The 21,488-nt window shown below is 35.1% G+C and overlaps 3 protein-coding genes across 5 annotated transcripts; all 3 read left to right on the top strand.

Annotated features, from left to right (window-relative positions):
• The first annotated feature begins 409 nt into the window (after positions 1–409).
• Positions 410–4,103, top strand: LOC116105564. Of its 3 annotated transcripts, none has more exons than XM_031391965.1 (6): positions 410–689; positions 1,152–1,217; positions 2,038–2,124; positions 2,500–2,546; positions 3,000–3,057; positions 3,732–4,103. In XM_031391965.1, the coding sequence occupies exons 2-6, from the start codon at positions 1,163–1,165 to the stop codon at positions 3,968–3,970; spliced, it is 486 nt and encodes a 161-aa protein (XP_031247825.1). In that variant the 5' UTR covers positions 410–689; positions 1,152–1,162; the 3' UTR covers positions 3,971–4,103. The 3 variants fall into 3 exon arrangements, with proteins under 3 accessions (XP_031247825.1, XP_031247824.1, XP_031247823.1); XM_031391964.1 differs by having other exon boundaries at positions 1,107–1,217; XM_031391963.1 differs by having other exon boundaries at positions 931–1,217; positions 3,732–4,102.
• Positions 4,104–5,458: 1,355 nt separating this feature from the next.
• LOC116105573 lies at positions 5,459–8,392 on the top strand. Its single transcript, XM_031391982.1, has 5 exons — positions 5,459–5,595; positions 6,190–6,291; positions 6,435–6,649; positions 7,424–7,625; positions 8,157–8,392. The coding sequence occupies exons 2-5, from the start codon at positions 6,228–6,230 to the stop codon at positions 8,207–8,209; spliced, it is 534 nt and encodes a 177-aa protein (XP_031247842.1). The 5' UTR covers positions 5,459–5,595; positions 6,190–6,227; the 3' UTR covers positions 8,210–8,392.
• A 4,429-nt stretch (positions 8,393–12,821) lies between these two features.
• Positions 12,822–16,621, top strand: LOC116105562 (tubby-like F-box protein 6). Its single transcript, XM_031391961.1, has 6 exons — positions 12,822–13,274; positions 14,181–14,268; positions 14,560–14,689; positions 14,775–14,954; positions 15,195–15,681; positions 16,230–16,621. The coding sequence occupies exons 1-5, from the start codon at positions 12,972–12,974 to the stop codon at positions 15,664–15,666; spliced, it is 1,173 nt and encodes a 390-aa protein (XP_031247821.1). The 5' UTR covers positions 12,822–12,971; the 3' UTR covers positions 15,667–15,681; positions 16,230–16,621.
• Positions 16,622–21,488: the final 4,867 nt, after the last annotated feature.

Here is a 21,488-nt window from a genome sequence, read left to right as displayed (position 1 = left end):
TTCAATATTATTGTGAAAGTGTAATTCATAAATACTTTACATCCAGCGTTGTATATAACAGGATCAATATAGATTTTGTATGCTTTATAAATCGACATTATTGTAATTAATGCATGAGAAAACTTTGAATTTAGCTTTTGATTAGATCCATATAGATGAAAAACTTTTTGCCAAAGTTGAGCTAAAATTCGAATTAAGAAGAGGGCTACACTACACTCTAATGGCACCGAAAATGTGGATGGACATAGTCTGGGCTTTTCATCTGGGCCGGAAAAAGGGTAATACTAAATACACCCCACTCATTTACTAATCACATTAACTTCTTAAAAGATTGAAAATACTCGATTATTATTGGCTGTACAAAATCTCCCCAGGCCCGCGTTAACTATTATCATTTATTTCAATCAGACAACTCCCGCAGAGAAGTTTCCATTTTGAGCATTAGCTTTGCCATTTGCCACCACCACTGCGAGGAGAAGAGGAGAAGAACGTACGACATCCAGATAAACTTAAACCATTACCCAAATACTCACTCTTTAGGTCTTCACTTTCCCCATTGTCTCTCTTCTTCTCGCATTCTCTCATATTTCAGACATCAACCGACCTTTTTTACCAATCGTCTTCGATTCTTCAATTTATCGACGTTTTATCGCGATTATACTGGTAGAAATATTAATTTATAGGTTAAGGTGAGTTTTTATTGTTTGATTTGGAGGAATTGGGCTTTGATTAATTAGGTTACGCGAGGTTATTTGACTAAATACATCGAAGAATGATTTTCATTTTCCTTTTTTGAAATGATTTGAATTGCGTTTTCATGAAATTACATTGTGTATCGTAAATGTACCTTGATTGTTCCTCTGTTAACCCTTACTTTTTGTCTTTTTGTTATATTTCGACCCCGATGTTCTTTACATGCAATTACGTAAGTTTTCTTGAGAAAAGAGAAATAAAATTGCGAAGTAGGTGGCTTACAAGTTAAGCTTGAGTGTATACAGCAGCGGGTTTTTAGTGGCTGTGCCAATCAAGTTCAGGCTGGTATCCTGATAGTTTATTAATGTGATAAGAGGAGTTGATTTTTTCTTTTTGGACGGGGATGTTTTAAGGTACAGATACAAGGGTAGTTTTTGTCCCAATGGTATGCTCTGTAGGAAGTGGGAGAATGGCAGTTATGGCTAGACTTCTGGAAGTGGGTAGGTTCTCGCCGAATAGAGCAGGTAAGATGAACTCTTTGTTGTTTGTTTATGCTAGTTTGTTCGCTCCTATGAACATCTGTTTACCTATACATTAAAATTCTTGTACCGTTTCTGTTAAAAGAAAAATATTAAGAGACTATGATGAAACTTCATGATATGTGGTTATGGAAACAAAAGAAGAGAAACTGTGGGTCTAATGGTGTTTTGGGTGTTAATTTACACTTTCTACTCTGCGCTTAGTAGTTCAAGGAACACAAAGATTTGGTCCAAATGTACTGGTGGGATAAAGATAAACAAAATTGAACAAAATAATTTCTTTGTTCAATATGTAGAACCTATGGTGTGTTGGAAGTTGAAAGAACTTCCAGAGTACCAAAATTCATTAGATGAACTGCAAATGAATGTAAAGAACGGGGTTTGAGGTTCCTGTGTTTTGTTATGGTGTATTAGTTGTTTTTATTATGTACTTTTACCAGATTTACATGTCTCATCACCCTTGAGCCTTGTTCACAACACGCACACAAAGAGAAAAAAAAAGACTACAGCTTTAACTTTTCTATAACAAATAGTTTTTAACTTCTGACTTTTATGTTTCCTCAGTTGAGTGTCTACTTCATTTGCTTTTGGTTATTGCCTGTAAATGTATGTATAACTAAGAATTCATCATGATGAAATTTATACAAAACATAAAATGTTATATGTCAGAAATTTTGGGGATTTCTATGACATAGCATCTAGTTATCTTTAACTTCTTTAGCAGATTAAATTTGAAGTTTTTGTGGGTAAGTAACACTGAATTGGTTGCTTCACCTTTTTATTGACATTTCTCTGTCCTTGGCAGATGAGGTAACCCATCAGAAATTAGCTGCTCAAAACATTTACAGAGAATTACGTCAGGCAGATGAAGCTAATTTGCTTGATGAAGAAGGTGATTTCTTCATATGTGGACTAATTATTAATTTTTGGGTTGATTCAATTAAAGATTCTTCATATGTGGACTAATTATTAATTTTTGGGTTGATTCAATTAAAGATTCTCCTTTGAAATTATAAGGTACTGTATAGATCCATAGTGTAGTGTTGAATAAAAATGAGATGAAGGTTTTATTGCTGGGTTGGGACATTGTTATTATTGTTTTAAGCCTTTGTATTGTATCATACATCAAGTAGTTGGCTTTTTCCAACAACAAAAAAAAAAAAATAAGAACTTTGAAGTGTAGTCGCTTTCTTGAGAATTTTTTATTAAATATTTTATTTGGCTCGCATTTGGTTTCTTTTAACTGCTTGACAAATGACTTTTCCAGATATGCATGTCTTTGGTTTGAAACCTATGGCTGATTCTTTACATTTGGTAAGTGTTGTCATAATTTAAATTTGTCCTTTTTAATAACTCACTACTGTTTTCATGTTAATTATCTAAGTTTTGTCTTCTTGAATTTTTCCATTCATTTATTTATTTTTATGGATATAATATAAACATTTGAGCTTGGAAGCAGAATATCTGTTCCCATCTGCTTGTAAATAAAGGAGACACAGGCAACATTGCATTAGAAAGTCCTTTTATTTTCACACTGGAGTTTATATGGAAACTCTTCATAAGAGTATTTCTTGCTTTGTTCATTACCTCCTCCCTCTCTCTCTCTATCTCTCGTTTAATTTATTTTTATTTTCTTAAACCTTCAGGAAATTATTGATTTATGTGATCAATTGCAATCTTTGGTTTGGCCACTCATGCTATACATTTGCATTTACATCCAAATGTTGCTTTCACTTTGTTTATCTAATTGTTAACATTATCATGAAGGTATGTTGCAATGCTTGTAAGAAGCCAGTAAAAGCCAGTCAATATGCTGCTCATGCAGGTTTGCTCATGTTTTCTTAAGCTTTTGAACAGTTTGGTATGGTTTCATAATCTGCCGAAACACATCTGAGCTAATAAAAGACATGGTAAATGATTCTCTCATATTTTTTAATGGAAAGACTCAAGATCACAGTGATGTGATTCATTAATAATCTTAGCCTTCGTCATCCTGAGTGTTTTGGCTGCTAACAACACAAACTCGTTAGTATCAGCATTGACTGTATCATGTGAATTGGGAAATCAATTCCATAATTGTCAATTAGGACTTGGTTTCTAACCTAATATATAATAACTGGGAAAGAGCTTTCTTTTACATTTTTCATATGAGTCTCTTGGTCATTGTCCTACTAGGTCGACTTAAGTTATATTCTAAATGCACTTTCCTTCTCCTGGTTATCTGCTGAATTAAAAGCATTTCTATCTCATTTTAATATTCCCTGTTTCTCTGTAAACTGAACTATCACAAATCTTGGTGATCCATAATTAATGCAGGTGATTAGGATCCTGATGGTGATTTTAACAAAATATATGCTTATTGATGGGAAAATTACTTGCCTGTTTCTGATTGTCTTGATGATTCACTGATTTTTTGTATTGGGGTTCCATGCTAGAACTCTTCCAGTGGAATGATGCTGTTGCTTCACTGAACTGTTTTTGTTTTCTTGATTTTTTCAGAACTTTGTAGGTCATTAAATGCTACAGGGGAACCTATGTTGGATGTTTATAGTGGTACAGGGAATAGGAAACCTCCAAGGAAGGAGAGGAAAAAGTTACTTACAGCTTATGCTAGTATCCTTTTTTCTTTTTTTCACCCTATAAGTATTTCTCTTGCAAGACTCATAGGCCATTTTACACACTGCACTTGTTGTTTAGAAAATTTCCTTTGTGGACCATTTTTTCCCATATTAAAATGATATGTTAACTTAATGTAGCTTAAAAAAATTGGTATGATACCGTCACATTCAGAACTAATCTCCTCTCTGCTGTCTCCCCCCTTAATCTTTGAGTTTTGTATTTCATTAAATTAAGTTCTTGTATTTTGGTTCTGTACAGATTAATTTTTACTCAATTATTGGTTGATAATTTGAGAGTTCTTAACCTCTTTTAAACCAACGACACCGGTTGTGGAGCAGAAAGGCCGGAGTCTATAGATGATGATTCTTCTTCTTTGTCCGTGGATGTAAAAAGTAAGTTTCTTGTCGACATGCAGGCATTCACATTGTGATTTCCTGATGGATCAATGTGAAGTGACCTCGGGGAGTTTTCTCTGTCTGTTTCTTTCTGTAAAATCCTTCTGTGTCGATGCTTTTCCCCAAATACACCTGCTTTATTAGGTCATCAAAGTTTCTATGACTTTTTTTTTTTGGGGGGGGGGTGGGGGGGGGGGGGGGGGGGGGGGTATGGGGTAGTAAAACAGAAACAGTGTGGGGTTTTTGGCTGCAATTGTCACCTGTAGAATTTGATGGTAGCTAAATGTGCTCCTCTGTCTTCTGGTTGAGCTAGATTTATGATTTATGAAACAAGAACAGAAAATCACTTTTGCTTGTAAAGGAAGCCAAAGCTTCACTCCTGGGTCGGATAATCGAACTAAGTTTCTTCTCTCCTAGATGGTTTATATAATCTTTATGTTCTTTGAAGTTGTTAACATCCAAGTTTTTTCTTTAAACATGATTGGTTTTATTTTCCCACTTAATTGTACTCATCATGTTGTAAAGCCAAATAGTTTGGACTGCGGCTTTGTTGAGTTTAGTTGAATTATCATCTTCTTTTCTTTTTCCCCTATTTCCTTTTCCTTTTCATTTTCTTTTTCTTGATTTTTGCTGACATACATGGGAATCCATCAGAGACAAGTGTTCATTTGAAGAAAGTCATATACTTGCATTTGAATTTAGCTTGATTTATTGTTTTCTACTATTTCCCTTAGGAAATTCTGCTAGTGTAGATACAGCTTCTGTGATGGTTGCTTCAAGAGTTAGTCCTGAGAATATAGATCACTCAGCCTGTGTGATGCCACCTCCAGCAAAACGCTCAAAAATGTATGCCTTATTTCTTTGAATTTGAATTGTAGTTATATATGCATCTCAAGTACAGGAGAAGGCTCTGTTTGGTTTTACCATATATTATGCATAGTGTTCAATCTTATCCTTCAGTTCTTTTGATATCTACACTATCTCTCTGATCTATGTTTATTAATGTACTGTAGCTTAATAAAACCTATTACCTATGTCTTGAATTTTCATTTTCTTTTTACTCGTTTAACAAGGTCTGTGACCTCAATTCAGTAGTTTCTTTCAATCCCCTTGATTCTTCTGTTAGATGGTGGTGGAGCTATTGAACCTAGACTCAATTTGTTGTCTTTGCTAGCAAAATAATTATTTTTCTGAAAAATTAGATGATAAAAAAAAAAAATCTTTACCTTAAAATTTACTGTTTTTGTTTGATTCTTGTAGGATAGCAGACGAGCACCTACCACTAGCGGGTGATCCAGAATCAGTTTATCGCATAACAAAAGTCACAAATGCTCAGGACCCTCATACCTGTAAGTCCAGACAAACTTTTGTTATAGTCGTTCTGCTTTTTCTTTTTCAGCAAGGTTTTCTCAAGTAACATTCGGATAGATGGTCAAATTTTCTTTTCTCAATCAAATTTATTATTATCATAATCTCTCAGTCACTTGGTTCTTCTTTTTCCTGTTATTTGAGGCTTTTACCGATTTTCTTTGGAGCAATGTTGTGATATTCTTTGTAAGTGCTGTACTGATGGGTCCTGAAACTGAAGTCTGAGAACAAACAGCTCATGGGTTATATGTGAGCACATCCCCTTTTTGTTGTGATTGACTAAGAACCTTAGGTGTTCTTTCTCTAGGTCTTCCTTTCTTCTTTCTACAAGTCCATCTTGTCTGATCCAATTTCCTACCAAAGGTACAATAATTAAGCATTTAAAAAAACTATATCATAATTTTGCTGAGAAAACATGGCCTAATTTATGTGAATCTTGAACTGTTTTATTTCTATGATCAACCTCATTCATGTAGCTTTTGGTCACTCAGCTATGATGATGCACTGTAATCTTTTGGGTGCCTCTAGTACACTGTTGAAGGCATCATATATGCTCATAATAAGCTTGTTTTCAGGTAAGGATTTTCCAAAACAAACAACTCCTAGAAGTGAAATGCCTGATGATAATCTTTGTAAAAGCCCTGGACAAGTCCATGAGCAGTGCATGCGGGTGCAAGGTAGTCTTAGAATACCATCAGTTAAAGTTTTCATCAATTTCTTATCTATGATAATTTTGGGAACTTGTCTTGAACCTTCCTTTTTTGTAATGCTCTCTTTTCCACAAAATTGGACAATGATTATTGCGATGGAAATAAATCAGATTTTCCAGTTCCTCTTGCCACCAAAATTTATTACTCTCAAAGAAACAACCGTCTTAAGTCTGCACTTACTCATCTCTATCATGAGGCATCAAGTAAGGAACAGGGCAAAGATGTGGTGATCCCGCAAGCTCCGTGTCAAAGCATAGTGTCGTTACAGACTTTACCTCAAGGGGGCTCTTCACAAGAACAAGTGGGTGGCATGCTCAACAAGAAGGTTTGACCAGTCCTTTTTTAATTTATCAAATTGACACATTATGGTTTCACGGTTTTCGCTCAGCAAGAATTATGTGCATTTTAATTGAATGTGAAATTAATGCTGTTGTATGAGACTTACCGGTCATGAATGGAATGGAGTAGGGTTTTCTTTTATGGTCATTACTTAGATGTTGGAAAACCGAATTTGAAGTGTAACTATTGAGCTTCATGCCTAACCTTAAAATTTTTTATCCCCCTTTTCTACTCTCATCAGTTCTCACATCCTTCACTTTTTTACAAGGATAAAAAGGTTGTTTGTCTTGCCTGATTTTTAGACATTATTAAGTCAGTACTGACAGACGATCCTAGCATATATATGGCTTGGTTGGTTTTTTTTTTTGCACTTACTGGACTGCTGTTACTACAGTACTGATATCTTCATAAACCAGGTGATGTTATTGTAGTAATGCCATCTTTCGGGTTGATCTGTTAAACTTTTGAAAAAAAAGGGAAGAATGCTCTGTGCCTGATGTTCTTTGTGAGACACTACAATCTTGCATGAAACTACTGTATTCTTGTGTCACAATATTATGACAACGCAAGATGTAACAAAATGTATCAGCACAAGATGGCTACATCAGCTCTCATATTTTTGTTAAATGGTCACACTTCTTTTAAGTATCTGTTTATCTCATATATTTCTTACAACCAAGTCTTTTCAATGTGTTTTAGTTTACATGAATTAATTTTTGATGACTGAATGGCTTACTGCTGCTTGTTTCCTTGAAATCAGCTGGAGTCCTCTGTGCAGACACCTGATCAAATTCTTGCACAAAATTCAGAAGTATTATTGGGTAAGTCAGGAGGATGCCTGCCAGCCACCAACTTCTCCAATCAGTTTCAAGTTGATAATGTTATAAGGTCTCAGAACACTTCTGTTGGGTTGGCAAGAAGTAAATATCTCTCGAAGGCTTATCCTTTTGCAGGCAACTCAGGTAGTCTACTAATATGTTTTATTTTTGTCCAAATTTGGGGAGGTCATAAGCTAAATAAAATCGAACTTCAACCGCAACATGGTTTTTACATGATGTCACTGAATATCAATGCAACTATGCTCGTCTATCGATTAGTTAATACATATATATTATTTTAAATTTGAGTTGTTTGCACTTGGATTAATTCTAAGCTAATAAAATGAAATGTTAAGCTCAAGTGCACGGTTGGGTTGAACTACTTACGATGAGCTCTTTAAACTTAGTTAAGTGGCTTGCCGTCTTTCTGAATGAACACTGTGCATTGTATTTACAAGTGTAGTTAACTACAACCTTACCATTTTAATAAATCTTCTACTTTTGTATGACTTTCAACAGTGACAATAATATTGAGTAAAACAAATGATGAATCCCAGTGATATATTGCAGTATTTATTCCTTTTTATCTTGTTTCCTTGCCTTTAAGTTATTGGTTTAAAGTTTCTGAAGAAGTGAAATAAGTGATGCATATGCGTTTTGTCTCTGATTTTGTAGGAAAATTGCTGGGAAACATGCAGCAACCTAATGGTAGTGTACCTGTTGTATAGAAGTCCTGGTAGGATATTTTTTGCTTGGCAAAGGTGTAAGTAGCCCAATATATGAGATTAGGATCCATTTTTGAAATCAAGAAAGCAAATCATTACAAATGTTTATGCTTATTTTCTACGTTATACTCGACATCTTTCATCTGTTTATATTCAAGGGAAATAAAGAAAAGTATCTTTTAATCATATAGTAGTTTTGTGGTTGTTCTTGAATTAGAAAATCCAGACACTTTGAGAGTGTTGGGACAATTAGATTGCATTCAATTTTAGATTTTATTATCTACACTGCCATCAATTTTGGAATTTTTAGTAAGTAGGGTAGATGATGGTTTTAGTTGTGGTTTAGAATTAGTAAGGTATTGCACAGGTTTATGTTCTACATATATGTTTCCTTTCTTCTGTTTGTGTGGGTAAGGGTGCAGTTTAATTGGGTCACTACAGTAAGTTGCTGATAACGTCTACAGTCTGCAGAATTGCCTGTAATTTGAAAAAAAAAAAAAAAAAAAATGGTTCCAGAGCTTACAATTGATTATAAATGATATTTTGGAATGCGCAACTTGTGGGCATTGAAGGGTTTGGTGAGAGTGGGACTTGGTGCTCCAATTCAAGGAGAAATCAAGTATGAGTTTCAGAGGACATGACCCGGTAAGTTGCCACCAGCTAATTGCCAATTATGTAATTAGAAGTGGCATGGACTCAGTAGACTTTGACATCCTCTTTCTTTGCACTAAATGTTTTTGTTGAATTTCCGGCCCATTATATCATTAAATGCAGAAAATGGTGTATTTTTGTTTGAAAAAAAAAAAAATACAAAATCTGCTACCCTTTATGTGGTGGCTTCACTTAATTGGATAGCACCTTGAAGATTTTTGAGTAAAAGGATGGACCCCGTCAACTGAGGACATGTCTTCTTGTTGGGACTTTAGAAATTGTTAGGTTAGTTCTCAATCAGGGCACATCGTGAGAGGATGTGCTGCAGAGTGGTGGAAGTAGAACTAGTGCAATGTCTAGATTTCCTTTTTTATTTTTTAACACAATCATTTAAAGCAATAGAATAAGAGTAATGGTAAGATGGATGGAGGCGGAGGGAGGGCATAGACCCACTTTTAGAGGCGGCTTTTGTTATTAATGAAGATGAATTAAGCATATTGTTCATGTGATGAATAATAATGGGTGTGCGTCTTAGACAGTTGTGAAAGAGCCAGACGTTCACAATTACACATACTCTGCTCGTCTCTATCTACTACTAGTCAGTAGGCACTATTATCAATGATTCCATATCTCACAAAATATCCTTCTTTTTCTAACTCACATTGGATGTAAAACACTAAAGAAATGTCAGTTCCTCATTCCAGGCCCACATCGAGAAAGCGAGCAAGAATCCTAGGTTTGTCTTTTAAGTGGCACTTCTTCTCTTCTTGTATAATATTATCAGTCTTAGCACTATATGAATATCACATAAATCTGTTCCCTGTTTCATTCATTGATCTGAAGAATGATTTTCATCTTATTATATAAAAAAATAATAAGATGAAACTTAGTGATTGGTGCTGTTTTATTTTTTCTGTTTTCTTTAAAATTACAGGTGAAGTAAGAGTTGAAGTGACTATTCGGAGGAGTTTATTNAATAATATTGAGTAAAACAAATGATGAATCCCAGTGATATATTGCAGTATTTATTCCTTTTTATCTTGTTTCCTTGCCTTTAAGTTATTGGTTTAAAGTTTCTGAAGAAGTGAAATAAGTGATGCATATGCGTTTTGTCTCTGATTTTGTAGGAAAATTGCTGGGAAACATGCAGCAACCTAATGGTAGTGTACCTGTTGTATAGAAGTCCTGGTAGGATATTTTTTGCTTGGCAAAGGTGTAAGTAGCCCAATATATGAGATTAGGATCCATTTTTGAAATCAAGAAAGCAAATCATTACAAATGTTTATGCTTATTTTCTACGTTATACTCGACATCTTTCATCTGTTTATATTCAAGGGAAATAAAGAAAAGTATCTTTTAATCATATAGTAGTTTTGTGGTTGTTCTTGAATTAGAAAATCCAGACACTTTGAGAGTGTTGGGACAATTAGATTGCATTCAATTTTAGATTTTATTATCTACACTGCCATCAATTTTGGAATTTTTAGTAAGTAGGGTAGATGATGGTTTTAGTTGTGGTTTAGAATTAGTAAGGTATTGCACAGGTTTATGTTCTACATATATGTTTCCTTTCTTCTGTTTGTGTGGGTAAGGGTGCAGTTTAATTGGGTCACTACAGTAAGTTGCTGATAACGTCTACAGTCTGCAGAATTGCCTGTAATTTGAAAAAAAAAAAAAAAAAAAATGGTTCCAGAGCTTACAATTGATTATAAATGATATTTTGGAATGCGCAACTTGTGGGCATTGAAGGGTTTGGTGAGAGTGGGACTTGGTGCTCCAATTCAAGGAGAAATCAAGTATGAGTTTCAGAGGACATGACCCGGTAAGTTGCCACCAGCTAATTGCCAATTATGTAATTAGAAGTGGCATGGACTCAGTAGACTTTGACATCCTCTTTCTTTGCACTAAATGTTTTTGTTGAATTTCCGGCCCATTATATCATTAAATGCAGAAAATGGTGTATTTTTGTTTGAAAAAAAAAAAAATACAAAATCTGCTACCCTTTATGTGGTGGCTTCACTTAATTGGATAGCACCTTGAAGATTTTTGAGTAAAAGGATGGACCCCGTCAACTGAGGACATGTCTTCTTGTTGGGACTTTAGAAATTGTTAGGTTAGTTCTCAATCAGGGCACATCGTGAGAGGATGTGCTGCAGAGTGGTGGAAGTAGAACTAGTGCAATGTCTAGATTTCCTTTTTTATTTTTTAACACAATCATTTAAAGCAATAGAATAAGAGTAATGGTAAGATGGATGGAGGCGGAGGGAGGGCATAGACCCACTTTTAGAGGCGGCTTTTGTTATTAATGAAGATGAATTAAGCATATTGTTCATGTGATGAATAATAATGGGTGTGCGTCTTAGACAGTTGTGAAAGAGCCAGACGTTCACAATTACACATACTCTGCTCGTCTCTATCTACTACTAGTCAGTAGGCACTATTATCAATGATTCCATATCTCACAAAATATCCTTCTTTTTCTAACTCACATTGGATGTAAAACACTAAAGAAATGTCAGTTCCTCATTCCAGGCCCACATCGAGAAAGCGAGCAAGAATCCTAGGTTTGTCTTTTAAGTGGCACTTCTTCTCTTCTTGTATAATATTATCAGTCTTAGCACTATATGAATATCACATAAATCTGTTCCCTGTTTCATTCATTGATCTGAAGAATGATTTTCATCTTATTATATAAAAAAATAATAAGATGAAACTTAGTGATTGGTGCTGTTTTATTTTTTCTGTTTTCTTTAAAATTACAGGTGAAGTAAGAGTTGAAGTGACTATTCGGAGGAGTTTATTTTTCTCTGCTTAGTTTCATTATATTTTTATCTTATATAAAATTCATACATTTATATGAAAACAGAAAAACCTAATTGAACTAGAATTAAATTAGGAATGTAATTGTGGCAATGATGAGTATAAGAAATTAGTGTTGGTAAACTCGTTGAATTAATTTGAATCGTGTAAATAATGGTGAATGTTTAACGCAATGAATTTCTGTAGAAAAATGTCACCATTCTTCAACGCTCCCATTAAAAACTATGTATTAAAATAATTAAAACATGTTAAACAGACAAAAGAAGCTGAGAGATAGATTATGTACCGTAAACTAAGGATCCGGTTAAGGGAGGATCTTCGAGGTCTCAGCCTATGGACTGAGACTCTGAGATTCATAATTCATGGGAAAACCTTTTAAGATAAGGGTACTATTAATTAACTAATTAACATTATTGAAGTTAAGTGGGGCCCACTTTCTCCGTCGAACCAAACGCCGAGGACAAGGACTGAGTTATCATGTTAGGATGTATATTTACCTTTCTTTTTTTCTTTTTCTTTTTTTAACAAGGTGTTTAAGTTAATTTATAATTAATATTTTGGAGTTTTTAAATTGAGGGTAGAGTAAATCTTTGGATGATCATTCTTATTAATAACTTAATTGGGTTGAACCATTTAGTAGTCATTGATTTGTACTTACTTAACCTACCAACCGTTTTATTATAAATTATTTATTTTTTATTTATAAAAAAAAAAAGCTTATAATTCAAGTTATTTAAAGGGATTTAATTTATTGAGGCGAAGGGTGTTAGGTATTATTGCTACTGATAATGACTAAGCACATAAATGCAAAACCTATATTTTTATTATCAATTAAATGCTATTGGATTTTCATCTAAACTCTATACACTAATATTTTTGTGATTCATTGAATTTATCTCATTAATTAATTATTCCACTTATAGAATTTTTTTTTTTTAAATACAATTGACAAAAAAGAGGGGAAGATATTTTGCAGCTTTGTCGATGAGGACATATTGACTGCTAAGGGTTAGATATTATCCAAGTCATCACAAACAATATTTAATTTTTAGATTATTCATAAAAATAAAAAAATAAAAAATAAAATCAACAGAAAAAGTCCATAAATAAAAAAATTCCAAAAAAGGAAAATACAGAAAATAAATAAAACTCTCTGTTCGCTCCTCACTCTTCACTTACACAAAAACAACCACCAGCCAGCCACCCACCAACAGCAAACCTTTCTCTCTTCTCTCAACCCAAAAGAAAAAAGATAAATAATAAATAAAAAAGACAACTTTATTCTGTGACGTGCATGATAATTAAGAATATAATTCAAGAAGTTATGTGGCCGCGGTCGCACAGCGTCGTCAGGGACGGCGTCGACGACGACCCCGACGGTGGTGGCGGTTCCAGTTCCTGCTGCTGGGCCAACCTGCCACAGGAGCTCCTCAGAGAGATTCTCCTTAAGATTGAGGCGTCGGAGAGCGCGTGGCCTCCTCGGAGGAGTGTGGTCGCGTGTGCCGGAGTTTGTACCAGTTGGAGACAGATCACTAAAGAGATTGTTAAAGTCCCTGAACTTTCCGGTTATTTGACTTTCCCCATCTCCGTTAAACAGGTATTGTTATAATTTTGATTATCGTGTTTTTATTTTATTTTATTTTTTGTTAGTTTATCATCAAATGCTTTATTTTTATTTTCTGGGTTTTAATTGGTGAATTCAATAAGTTTCGTATTCTTTTGGTTGTTAATTTTATATAAGAATGATTTTTTTTTTAAATATAAAAAATTGGGTAAATATTTAAGCTTTCTGTTGCTATGTTTAGACCTGCTGAAAGTGCAATACAAGAATTTCAATTTCTTTTTCTGTTTATATGAATTAATACCTCATGCAGATATTTTTTTTGGTTGGGTGGGGATTTAAGATTTGTGATGGATAAAAATTGGGCGGTTGAATATCTCAAATAAATTGCTTCGAATTTCTTTATATTGGTGTTTTTTAACATATGTGCCTACCTAAATAGTGGAAAGTGGGAACCATGTTTGTTTCAAGGCAGTTCTAATTGAGTTTTAAATCATTTCGTGTCTCAATTGTGAAACTTAGTGGTGATTTACTAAGATTAACTTGGGACTATGCTTTAGATTCCGACAATATATCAATCATTCTGAGCTTGATGTAGAAACTTTATGGTAAGCTTCTATTTGACAGCAGTGCAAGCAGACCACTTTTAGCTTTATCATGTATGTCCACTTGATCATTAGCTTCTACTTTTAGCAGAGTGTAGTTAGTTCTGTTTTTTGGGGGGTTAAATGCCTATTCTTATTTTAGCTTTAATTGACGTGCAATGTGGTATCCTTGATCAGTGGTTTACTATTTAAAACTGGTTGTGGGTTATGAAACTTGTGATGTATTGGCTACTGTTCTGACGATTTTTTGAGTTTTGAGTTTCGTGATCAGCTTGTTTTTCCTGCTTGTAGAATATTCTGTCATGCGTTTTGAAATTTGTGTGGTTACATTTTGCAGCCTGGACCAAGGGATTTTCTCCTTCAGTGCTTTATAAAACGCAACCGGTCCACCCAAACATATCACCTTTACCTTAGTTTAACGAATGGTGAGCATTTGATGTCTGAAATATTGATCTCTAAGTACTGCAATATGTACATTTTAAGCTTGTAATAAGCTATATGTAGTTGGAATTACTGTCTTTTGGTAAACCTCTTTTAAAAAATAAATAATAAATAAATAAAAAAGGCAAAGACAAGATTTGGGTATGTCCTGGGATATCTATTTTTGTTGGATCGTTCTTCTCAGTTGCTGATTAAATAAATATGATATAACCTGTTTCTTGTTATTCTGTTTCTGAGTGTGTTTTAACTTTTTGATCATCTTGTCTCTATGGCAGCACTAGCTGATGATGGAAAGTTTCTCCTTGCTGCCCGCAAGTGCAGACGCCCCACCTGCACTGATTATATCATCTCTCTGCATGCTGATGATATGTCAAAAGGGAGCAACACTTATATTGGGAAACTGAGGTGTGCTATAACTGAAATATGTTTTGACCAATGCTTTTTGGGTTATTTCATGGTCTCAAATTTTGATATTTTTCTTTTTGGCTAGATCAAACTTCTTAGGAACCAAGTTTATAGTTTACGATGGGCAACCTCCTCACGCTGGAGCCAAGATGACAAGAAGTCGCTCCACTAGACTAGTGAATTTGAAACAAGTTTCTCCGAGGGTCCCACATGGCAACTATCCAGTTGCTCACATCTCATATGAATTGAATGTGTTAGGTTCTAGGTAAGCATTTAGTTTAGGCAACTTTTAATTTGCCTCTTATGAAGAAAAAAAAAAAAAATATTTACGCATGCAGGTTTTAATTTACTTACATCTTATTGCTCTGCAAGGACACAATTAAACTACTACTACATGAAATTTGTGTATAGAAACTAGCCAGGTTTATAAAATTAAAAGCTATTTTGTGAACTTCTTTATGCATTTTAATCAATGCTTAAATTTTTTTCATGATATGACAATCAGGGGTCCTAGGAGAATGCTCTGTAATATGGATGCCATTTCTGCTTCTTCTATTGGACCTTTAGGAGTAGCCCCAACGCAGACAGAGTTTTCTCCCAGCAATGTGGATTCCTTCCCATCAATCCCATTTTTCCGGTCGAAATCAAACCGCTTGGAGAAGTTCTTATCTGGACCTTTGACCAGTCAGAAAGAGGTACCACTGGTGTTAAAAAATAAGGCTCCCAGGTGGCATGAGCAGCTCCAGTGTTGGTGCTTGAATTTCCATGGAAGAGTAACAGTTGCTTCAGTGAAAAACTTTCAGCTGGTAGCTTCTCCTGAAAATGGACCAGCACGGCCAGAACATGAGAAAATCATCCTGCAGTTTGGAAAAGTGGGGAAGGATTTATTTACAATGGATTATCGATACCCGATATCTGCATTTCAAGCATTTGCAATCTGCCTAAGCAGCTTTGACACTAAGATTGCTTGTGAATGACACATGGTCATACAGGTTTGAACTTGAACTCATTTGAAAATACATTGCATGCACAGACATATAGTAGAATCTGTTCACACAGTAATAGATGTGCATGTTCCGTATTGTTTTCCAAATGTCAGGAGGTACTTTTTGATTGAAAGATTGCTTTATGTCTAACAATTTTGGATTGTCTGCCAATTTGTCTCGTTGATGCATCAACCATGGGTGTGGAGGACATGCTTAAAATTGTTAAGTGATCATAGAACATGTATCAGCAAAACCTTTCTTTAAATATTGTTTTAAACATCCTATTCCCTGATTGAGCAATTTAGATGTAAGATTTGGTACCTGATTGATTTGCTCAGATGATATGATCAATCTGGGTTGATCACATATAGATTTGCAATAAACTAATTGATTGAATATGTATGAATGGAGTTATGGACTCTCTCTTCCATAGTTAAGTTATTCACTTCCAGCTTAAAATTTCATCATTTGTATAGCTTGGTTTCCTGTTCAACTGTCTGATATGCAAAGATTGAGAATGAGTTGACTAACCAAGTTGATTTCCTATTGTCCAGATGAGTATGACAAACAATATTTTCTCCTTTGGTTATGGAGCAGCAAGTTTGGAGGTTCCATTGCAAGTTGCATTACAATAAGATTGTTGTGGGGAGATTCTGATACTAGGCTGCATAAAGGAGATAGATGCAAAGAATATGCCTATTCTTTCAAGGTTCTGATGACTTGGCTTGAAATTTTAGCTATGATCAGATTGTGAGAAGGCATATTGGTCTCATTGGAAGACCAGGACATTTGGACCTTAGTCATCTGTCATCCTCTGTATATTATATTTATTTTGATTGTGTACATAGTTTCAATGTTCAAGGAAAAAATGGCTTGGCTCTCGCTTGTTTGCTATCTGATCCCTCATTTAATTTTGATGAGCACTGACATGCCAGTTTAATCTTAACCTATGTTTAGGTTTCAGCACCATGAAAATTCTTCGTTGCATCTCATATATGGTAAAAGCAAACATTTCTGCATTGCAAAATTAATCTCTGTACATTTGTTTATGTAAGTTGGTGATCTTCGGGCTGCCGCCAAATTTGCTTCTCTGAAAATATATAACTGTGGAATAACTCAAGATTAAATAGGATTTATGATTTTTTCCTTTCACATTTCTCGTTAAAGTAATGTTTTAAAACCCGGTCTGGCCCAGTCGGTTTAACTGGGACCTGAAAGCTTCAATAGGTCAGGTTTATATTTTTCCTATTCACCCCAAATCCTAGGATTTGGAAGGATGATCGGCGAACAATTGACGGTTGGGATGTTGGGGCTTTTGAAGAGAAAGTGTCGGTGAATGCAATGGTGGTGATGGAGTTGATTTTCGGTGAGTAGGGGTGGGAAAAAAGGTCCGAAAACTGAACCGAACCGAACCAAAAATTGGGTTTTTCAAAAAACCGGTTCGGTTATGATTTTGAAAAATCCATAAACCGATTATTCGGTTTATAGATATTTTCAAACCGGTTAACTGAAACCAGATTTTAAAACCGATCTAAAGAGAAAAAAACCCTAAGTATATATGGGTCCACGCCATGGTTATTAGTATCCTGCGATACCCGATACGTATTATACGATACAATTTAATATAGGTCGCCAACGATATGTATCAGAGAGTGTATCCTGAACCTTTCGATATGTTGATACGTATCCTTAAAAACATCAATACAAATCGATACGACTTTATTAACTTGGGCCAAAGGCCCAAAAAAAATTCCGAGTTGGAACCGAGTCACCCAACCCAATTCACTAAAACTTGCCCAAATTTACCCATTTTGCATGAAGAAAGTGAAGAGGAATATATGTTGCCCTTTGCATGAAGAAAGTGACGAGGAATATGTGTTGCCCATTTGCATGATAATAATAATACAAGTGAAGATATAGATATTGACTTGATCTTGGAAATGATATGAAAAGTTGAGAGAAAATGATATAAGATTATTAGTTTTGTGATTAATTTTGATTATGTAATACCATAATTTAAAGCCAATAATACCACAAAATTCTTTAATTAATTTTGAGGATGATATTAATTTTTAGAAAATTTTGATTATTTTATTAATTTTTTTTGAAAAATGTGTATCCTACGATACAATACGCGATACACGATTCGAAAAATTAAGGGTGCGTTTGTTTTGTTATTCCAATCCATATTCCCAATCCTATTCCCAAAATACTTGTTTGTTTTATTATTTGAGAAATACTAATCTATTTTTTTAATTACTTTTAAACCCCTTAAATTTATTAATTTAATTAAACACCACTAGAAAAAAAGTTTGAAAATTAACAAAAACACCCCCACCCACCCATAGTTGCCAGATTCCGTGGTTGCCGGAATCTGTCACAACGGCGTAAAACTGACTGGAACTAGTCGGTAATTCGTCGATTTGGTCTTTTCCAGTCAGATCCACAGTGGATCTCCAAAGAAATAGTCATCATTGACTGAAAACAGCCGTTGACGGCCAGATCTGGCCTGGATCTGGTCGGAAAAGGTCATATCGATGCATGACTGGCCAGATCCAACCGGTCTGCGTCGTAACGCCATTTTCTGGCCAGATTTTGACGGTGGTGGCTGGAATCTGGCACTGTGGGTGGGTGGGTGGGTGGGGGTGTTTTTGTCATTTTACAAAAAATTTATATATTGGGGTGTTTATTTAAATTAGCAAACCTAGGAGGTTTTTTGTTCATTTTTAAAATTTACCTCGTAATACTCACCTTATTCAACTACCCAATATTATTCCCAAAATCCTATCCAAAATAACAAAACAAACGCACTCTAAGTTTTTGATACACGATACGATACACGATTTGACAACCATGTCCACGCCACTTTTCTCTTCCTTTTTCATCTTCTTCTCCTCCATTTCTTCTTCTTCACTTTTCATCCGCCACTTTTCTCTTCCTTTTTCATCTTCTTCTCCTTCATTTCTTCTTCTTCACTTTTTACCTTTTTTTTTTGTCTTTTTGATAGAGTACTTTCATAGAAAAATCTGATGTGTGCTCATTTGTAGTAGCAGATTCAGAAATTCTTGTTAGGGTGTGCCAAAATAAAATGTAATAGTATATAATATTCATATTATATGTTTTTAGTTGAAATTGTCATAAAAAGAAAAAAAATTACATATAAATATATTTTTTTTTTAAATTTGAGGGGCCCACCCTCAATATACTCTAGATCTGCCCCTTCTTATTTGGTGTAGTGTTGTTTGAAATATTGTGTATTAGATCACCTGCACTTCGGGCGCTAGATAGGAAGCAAGCGAGTTTGGCTATTTGGCTATAATGATTTATTATGAGATCTGTCATTCTGATTATCATATGGTCAAAAATGACAATGGATTTTCATCCTATCCTGTTGTTCTTGGGTATGCTAAACCAATCCCTTCTCATATTTTCCTTCTAAAATCATTATCCAATTTAATATATTAATTACTCTACTATAAAATTACAAGCATGAGATTGTGGGAGTGGTGACCCAAGTGGGAAGCAAGGTGAAAAAATATAAAATTGGTGAATAAATGACAAAACCGGTTAACCAAGCCGAATTTTCGGTTCAGTTCAATTTTTTTTTTACCGAAAAACTGATTCGGTTAACCGAATTTTCCCACCCCTACCTGTGAGTAAATCGACTGAAAATCAAACAAAATGGCAGTAGAAACAATCAGCTTTTGCTGGCGATTGACGAGGCTAACGGGGTGGGGTGAGGTGGGTTTTGGTCGGGAGGCAGAGGGGAGTAATTTTTGGGTGATGGGGAGGGTTGTTGACACCGGCGTTGATGAGATCTGGCCAGGAAGGCCTACGTCGGCGTCGGTGATATCTGGCAGAAATCGAACATATTTCGGCCAGATCCTGAGTATATTTTAAGGGAAATAGGCTTAATGGATGATTGAGGTTGCATCTGGGGTGTCATCGCCACCAACCAGTTGCCAGCCGATTTGTATTTGGGGTGTGTTTGCTAAATTTCAAACCTATAGGGACTTAAGAATTTTTAGGGGTGTATTTGCTGAATTTTGAAAGTTTTTGTCAACCAGTCAAACCGGTCAACCCAAGACCCGGCAACTTTGCCGGGTTTTACCTCGGGTTGGATTTTAAAACATTGCGTTAAAGTATTGCAAACTGGCATTTCATGTTGCCACGAAAGCATTGCTGGTGCATAAGTTTCAGTTAATTGAGGTAAAATTAAGAACAATAACGCTACGGACACCGGCATTTTTGCACCGAAAACGTGTACCGGCCTACGTGTCCCATGACTCACATTGGCAATCCAAACGCGTTATTAAATATTTTTATAGTGAACGGCCGTCCATCAAATATGGACGGTCGTTTACTTACATAGACTCTCATCTATATTATATGGACGAGGGTCCATTTACTATGGACGGGTGTCCCCATTTAAAGGACACCCGTCCATAAGTAAAATGGAATAATTTTTTTTTTATATAAATTAGAGACGACCGTTCATAGGTTATGGACGACTGTCCCTAAATATTGGACGGGCATTCATATTTTAATGGACGCCCATCTATTAACAATTCTTTTTAAAAAATTAAAAAACATTTAGGGACGGTCGTTCATCCGTTATGGACGACCGTCCATTCATTTTGGATGGGCGCTCGCAAATAAGGGACACCCGTCCTTAACCAAAATATGAAAATTAAAAGAAAAACTTTGTACGGTTGTCCATATATTACGGACGACTGTCCTTTAACTGTGGACGGGTGTCCATTCCGTCCATTATTTTGGTTTTAAAAACAAAAGAAAAACTTTGGACAGCCGTCCTTTAACTATGGACTGGCGTCCGTAAGGAATGGCCGCCCGTCCATTATTTTGGTTTTAAAAAATAAAAGAAAAACTTTGGACGGCCATCCATAAATTGTGGATGGCCGTCCTTTAAGTGTGGACGGGCATCAGTAAGGAATGGACGCCCGTCCATTATGTATGGATGACCGTCCATAAGGATTGGACGGCCGTCCATAAGGATTGGACGGCCGTCCCTTATGTAAAGGATGGCCGTCCATAATTAATGGACGTCCGTCCATTATATAATGAAATGTTTTATATATATATATATATTTGTAATTTGCAAATAACATTAGCTTCTCCAATACGCTTCTCCAAAAACCAGCGCCAAAATTCTTCGAGCGAAAGAAAACTTCATTTTATACCTATCGCCGATGTCTGCTTCATCGTTGCCTTCTGTTCTTCGTGTCTACGTTGCGTCTGCATTCCTCAGCCGTTTCTTCCTCATTTTCCAACTACCGTGACAAGAACGAAAGCTATAAATTTTTCATCAAACAATTTTTTACAATGGAAAGGGAGATAAGAAGATTTGTTGAGGTTGTTAACCGGTTTTTATTTAACTTATGCACTTATTTAGTTTTGTATTCTATTTTGGATTGAATATATGTTACAATAGAAAAAAACTGATAGAGAATATTTGTTGGTGATTGTTATGAGTCAGATTCGTGAACGCAAACAATAGTATTGGTTTTGCATTAAATTACAGAATATGAAAGAGTGCAGTTTGCCTCATTTCAATAATGTTGAGGTAAATTGTGCTCAAAACCTTAACTTTTTCGTTAACATGATTTTAAATTTATTGTATGTATTGTTTCTTTTGATGTGTTGTATTAGTACATTCTAATTTTGTCTATTATAAAACTATTAAATGATCAGGAAAATGAAAGTGATGAATTAGAATATATGGGATGTGCAGAGGAAGAAGTAGAGTCTCATATTGGAATGGTGTTTGATTCAGTTGATAGTCTGGTGAAGTA

Source organism: Pistacia vera, unplaced genomic scaffold (assembly GCF_008641045.1).
Source record: "Pistacia vera cultivar Batoury unplaced genomic scaffold, PisVer_v2 Contig50, whole genome shotgun sequence".
Lineage (NCBI taxonomy): Eukaryota > Viridiplantae > Streptophyta > Magnoliopsida > Sapindales > Anacardiaceae > Pistacia > Pistacia vera.
The sequence above is the reverse complement of the archived record's forward strand: the minus strand, read 5'-3'. Positions and strand labels throughout refer to the sequence as shown.

Excerpts from the sequence above, each read along its gene's own strand:
- LOC116105573 (XM_031391982.1), top strand. The coding sequence starts at position 6,228 with ATGCCTGATGATAATCTTTGTAAAAGCCCTGGACAAGTCCATGAGCAG. Across the intron at positions 6,650-7,423 it reads GTGGCATGCTCAACAAGAAG|CTGGAGTCCTCTGTGCAGAC; the intron begins GTTTGACCAGTC and ends CCTTGAAATCAG. Across the intron at positions 7,626-8,156 it reads TCCTTTTGCAGGCAACTCAG|GAAAATTGCTGGGAAACATG; the intron begins GTAGTCTACTAA and ends CTGATTTTGTAG.
- LOC116105564 (XM_031391964.1), top strand. The coding sequence starts at position 1,136 with ATGGTATGCTCTGTAGGAAGTGGGAGAATGGCAGTTATGGCTAGACTT. Across the intron at positions 1,218-2,037 it reads GTTCTCGCCGAATAGAGCAG|ATGAGGTAACCCATCAGAAA; the intron begins GTAAGATGAACT and ends TGTCCTTGGCAG. Across the intron at positions 3,058-3,731 it reads TCAATATGCTGCTCATGCAG|AACTTTGTAGGTCATTAAAT; the intron begins GTTTGCTCATGT and ends TGATTTTTTCAG.
- LOC116105562 (XM_031391961.1), top strand. The coding sequence starts at position 12,972 with ATGATAATTAAGAATATAATTCAAGAAGTTATGTGGCCGCGGTCGCAC. Across the intron at positions 14,269-14,559 it reads TTACCTTAGTTTAACGAATG|CACTAGCTGATGATGGAAAG; the intron begins GTGAGCATTTGA and ends TCTCTATGGCAG. Across the intron at positions 14,955-15,194 it reads TTGAATGTGTTAGGTTCTAG|GGGTCCTAGGAGAATGCTCT; the intron begins GTAAGCATTTAG and ends TATGACAATCAG.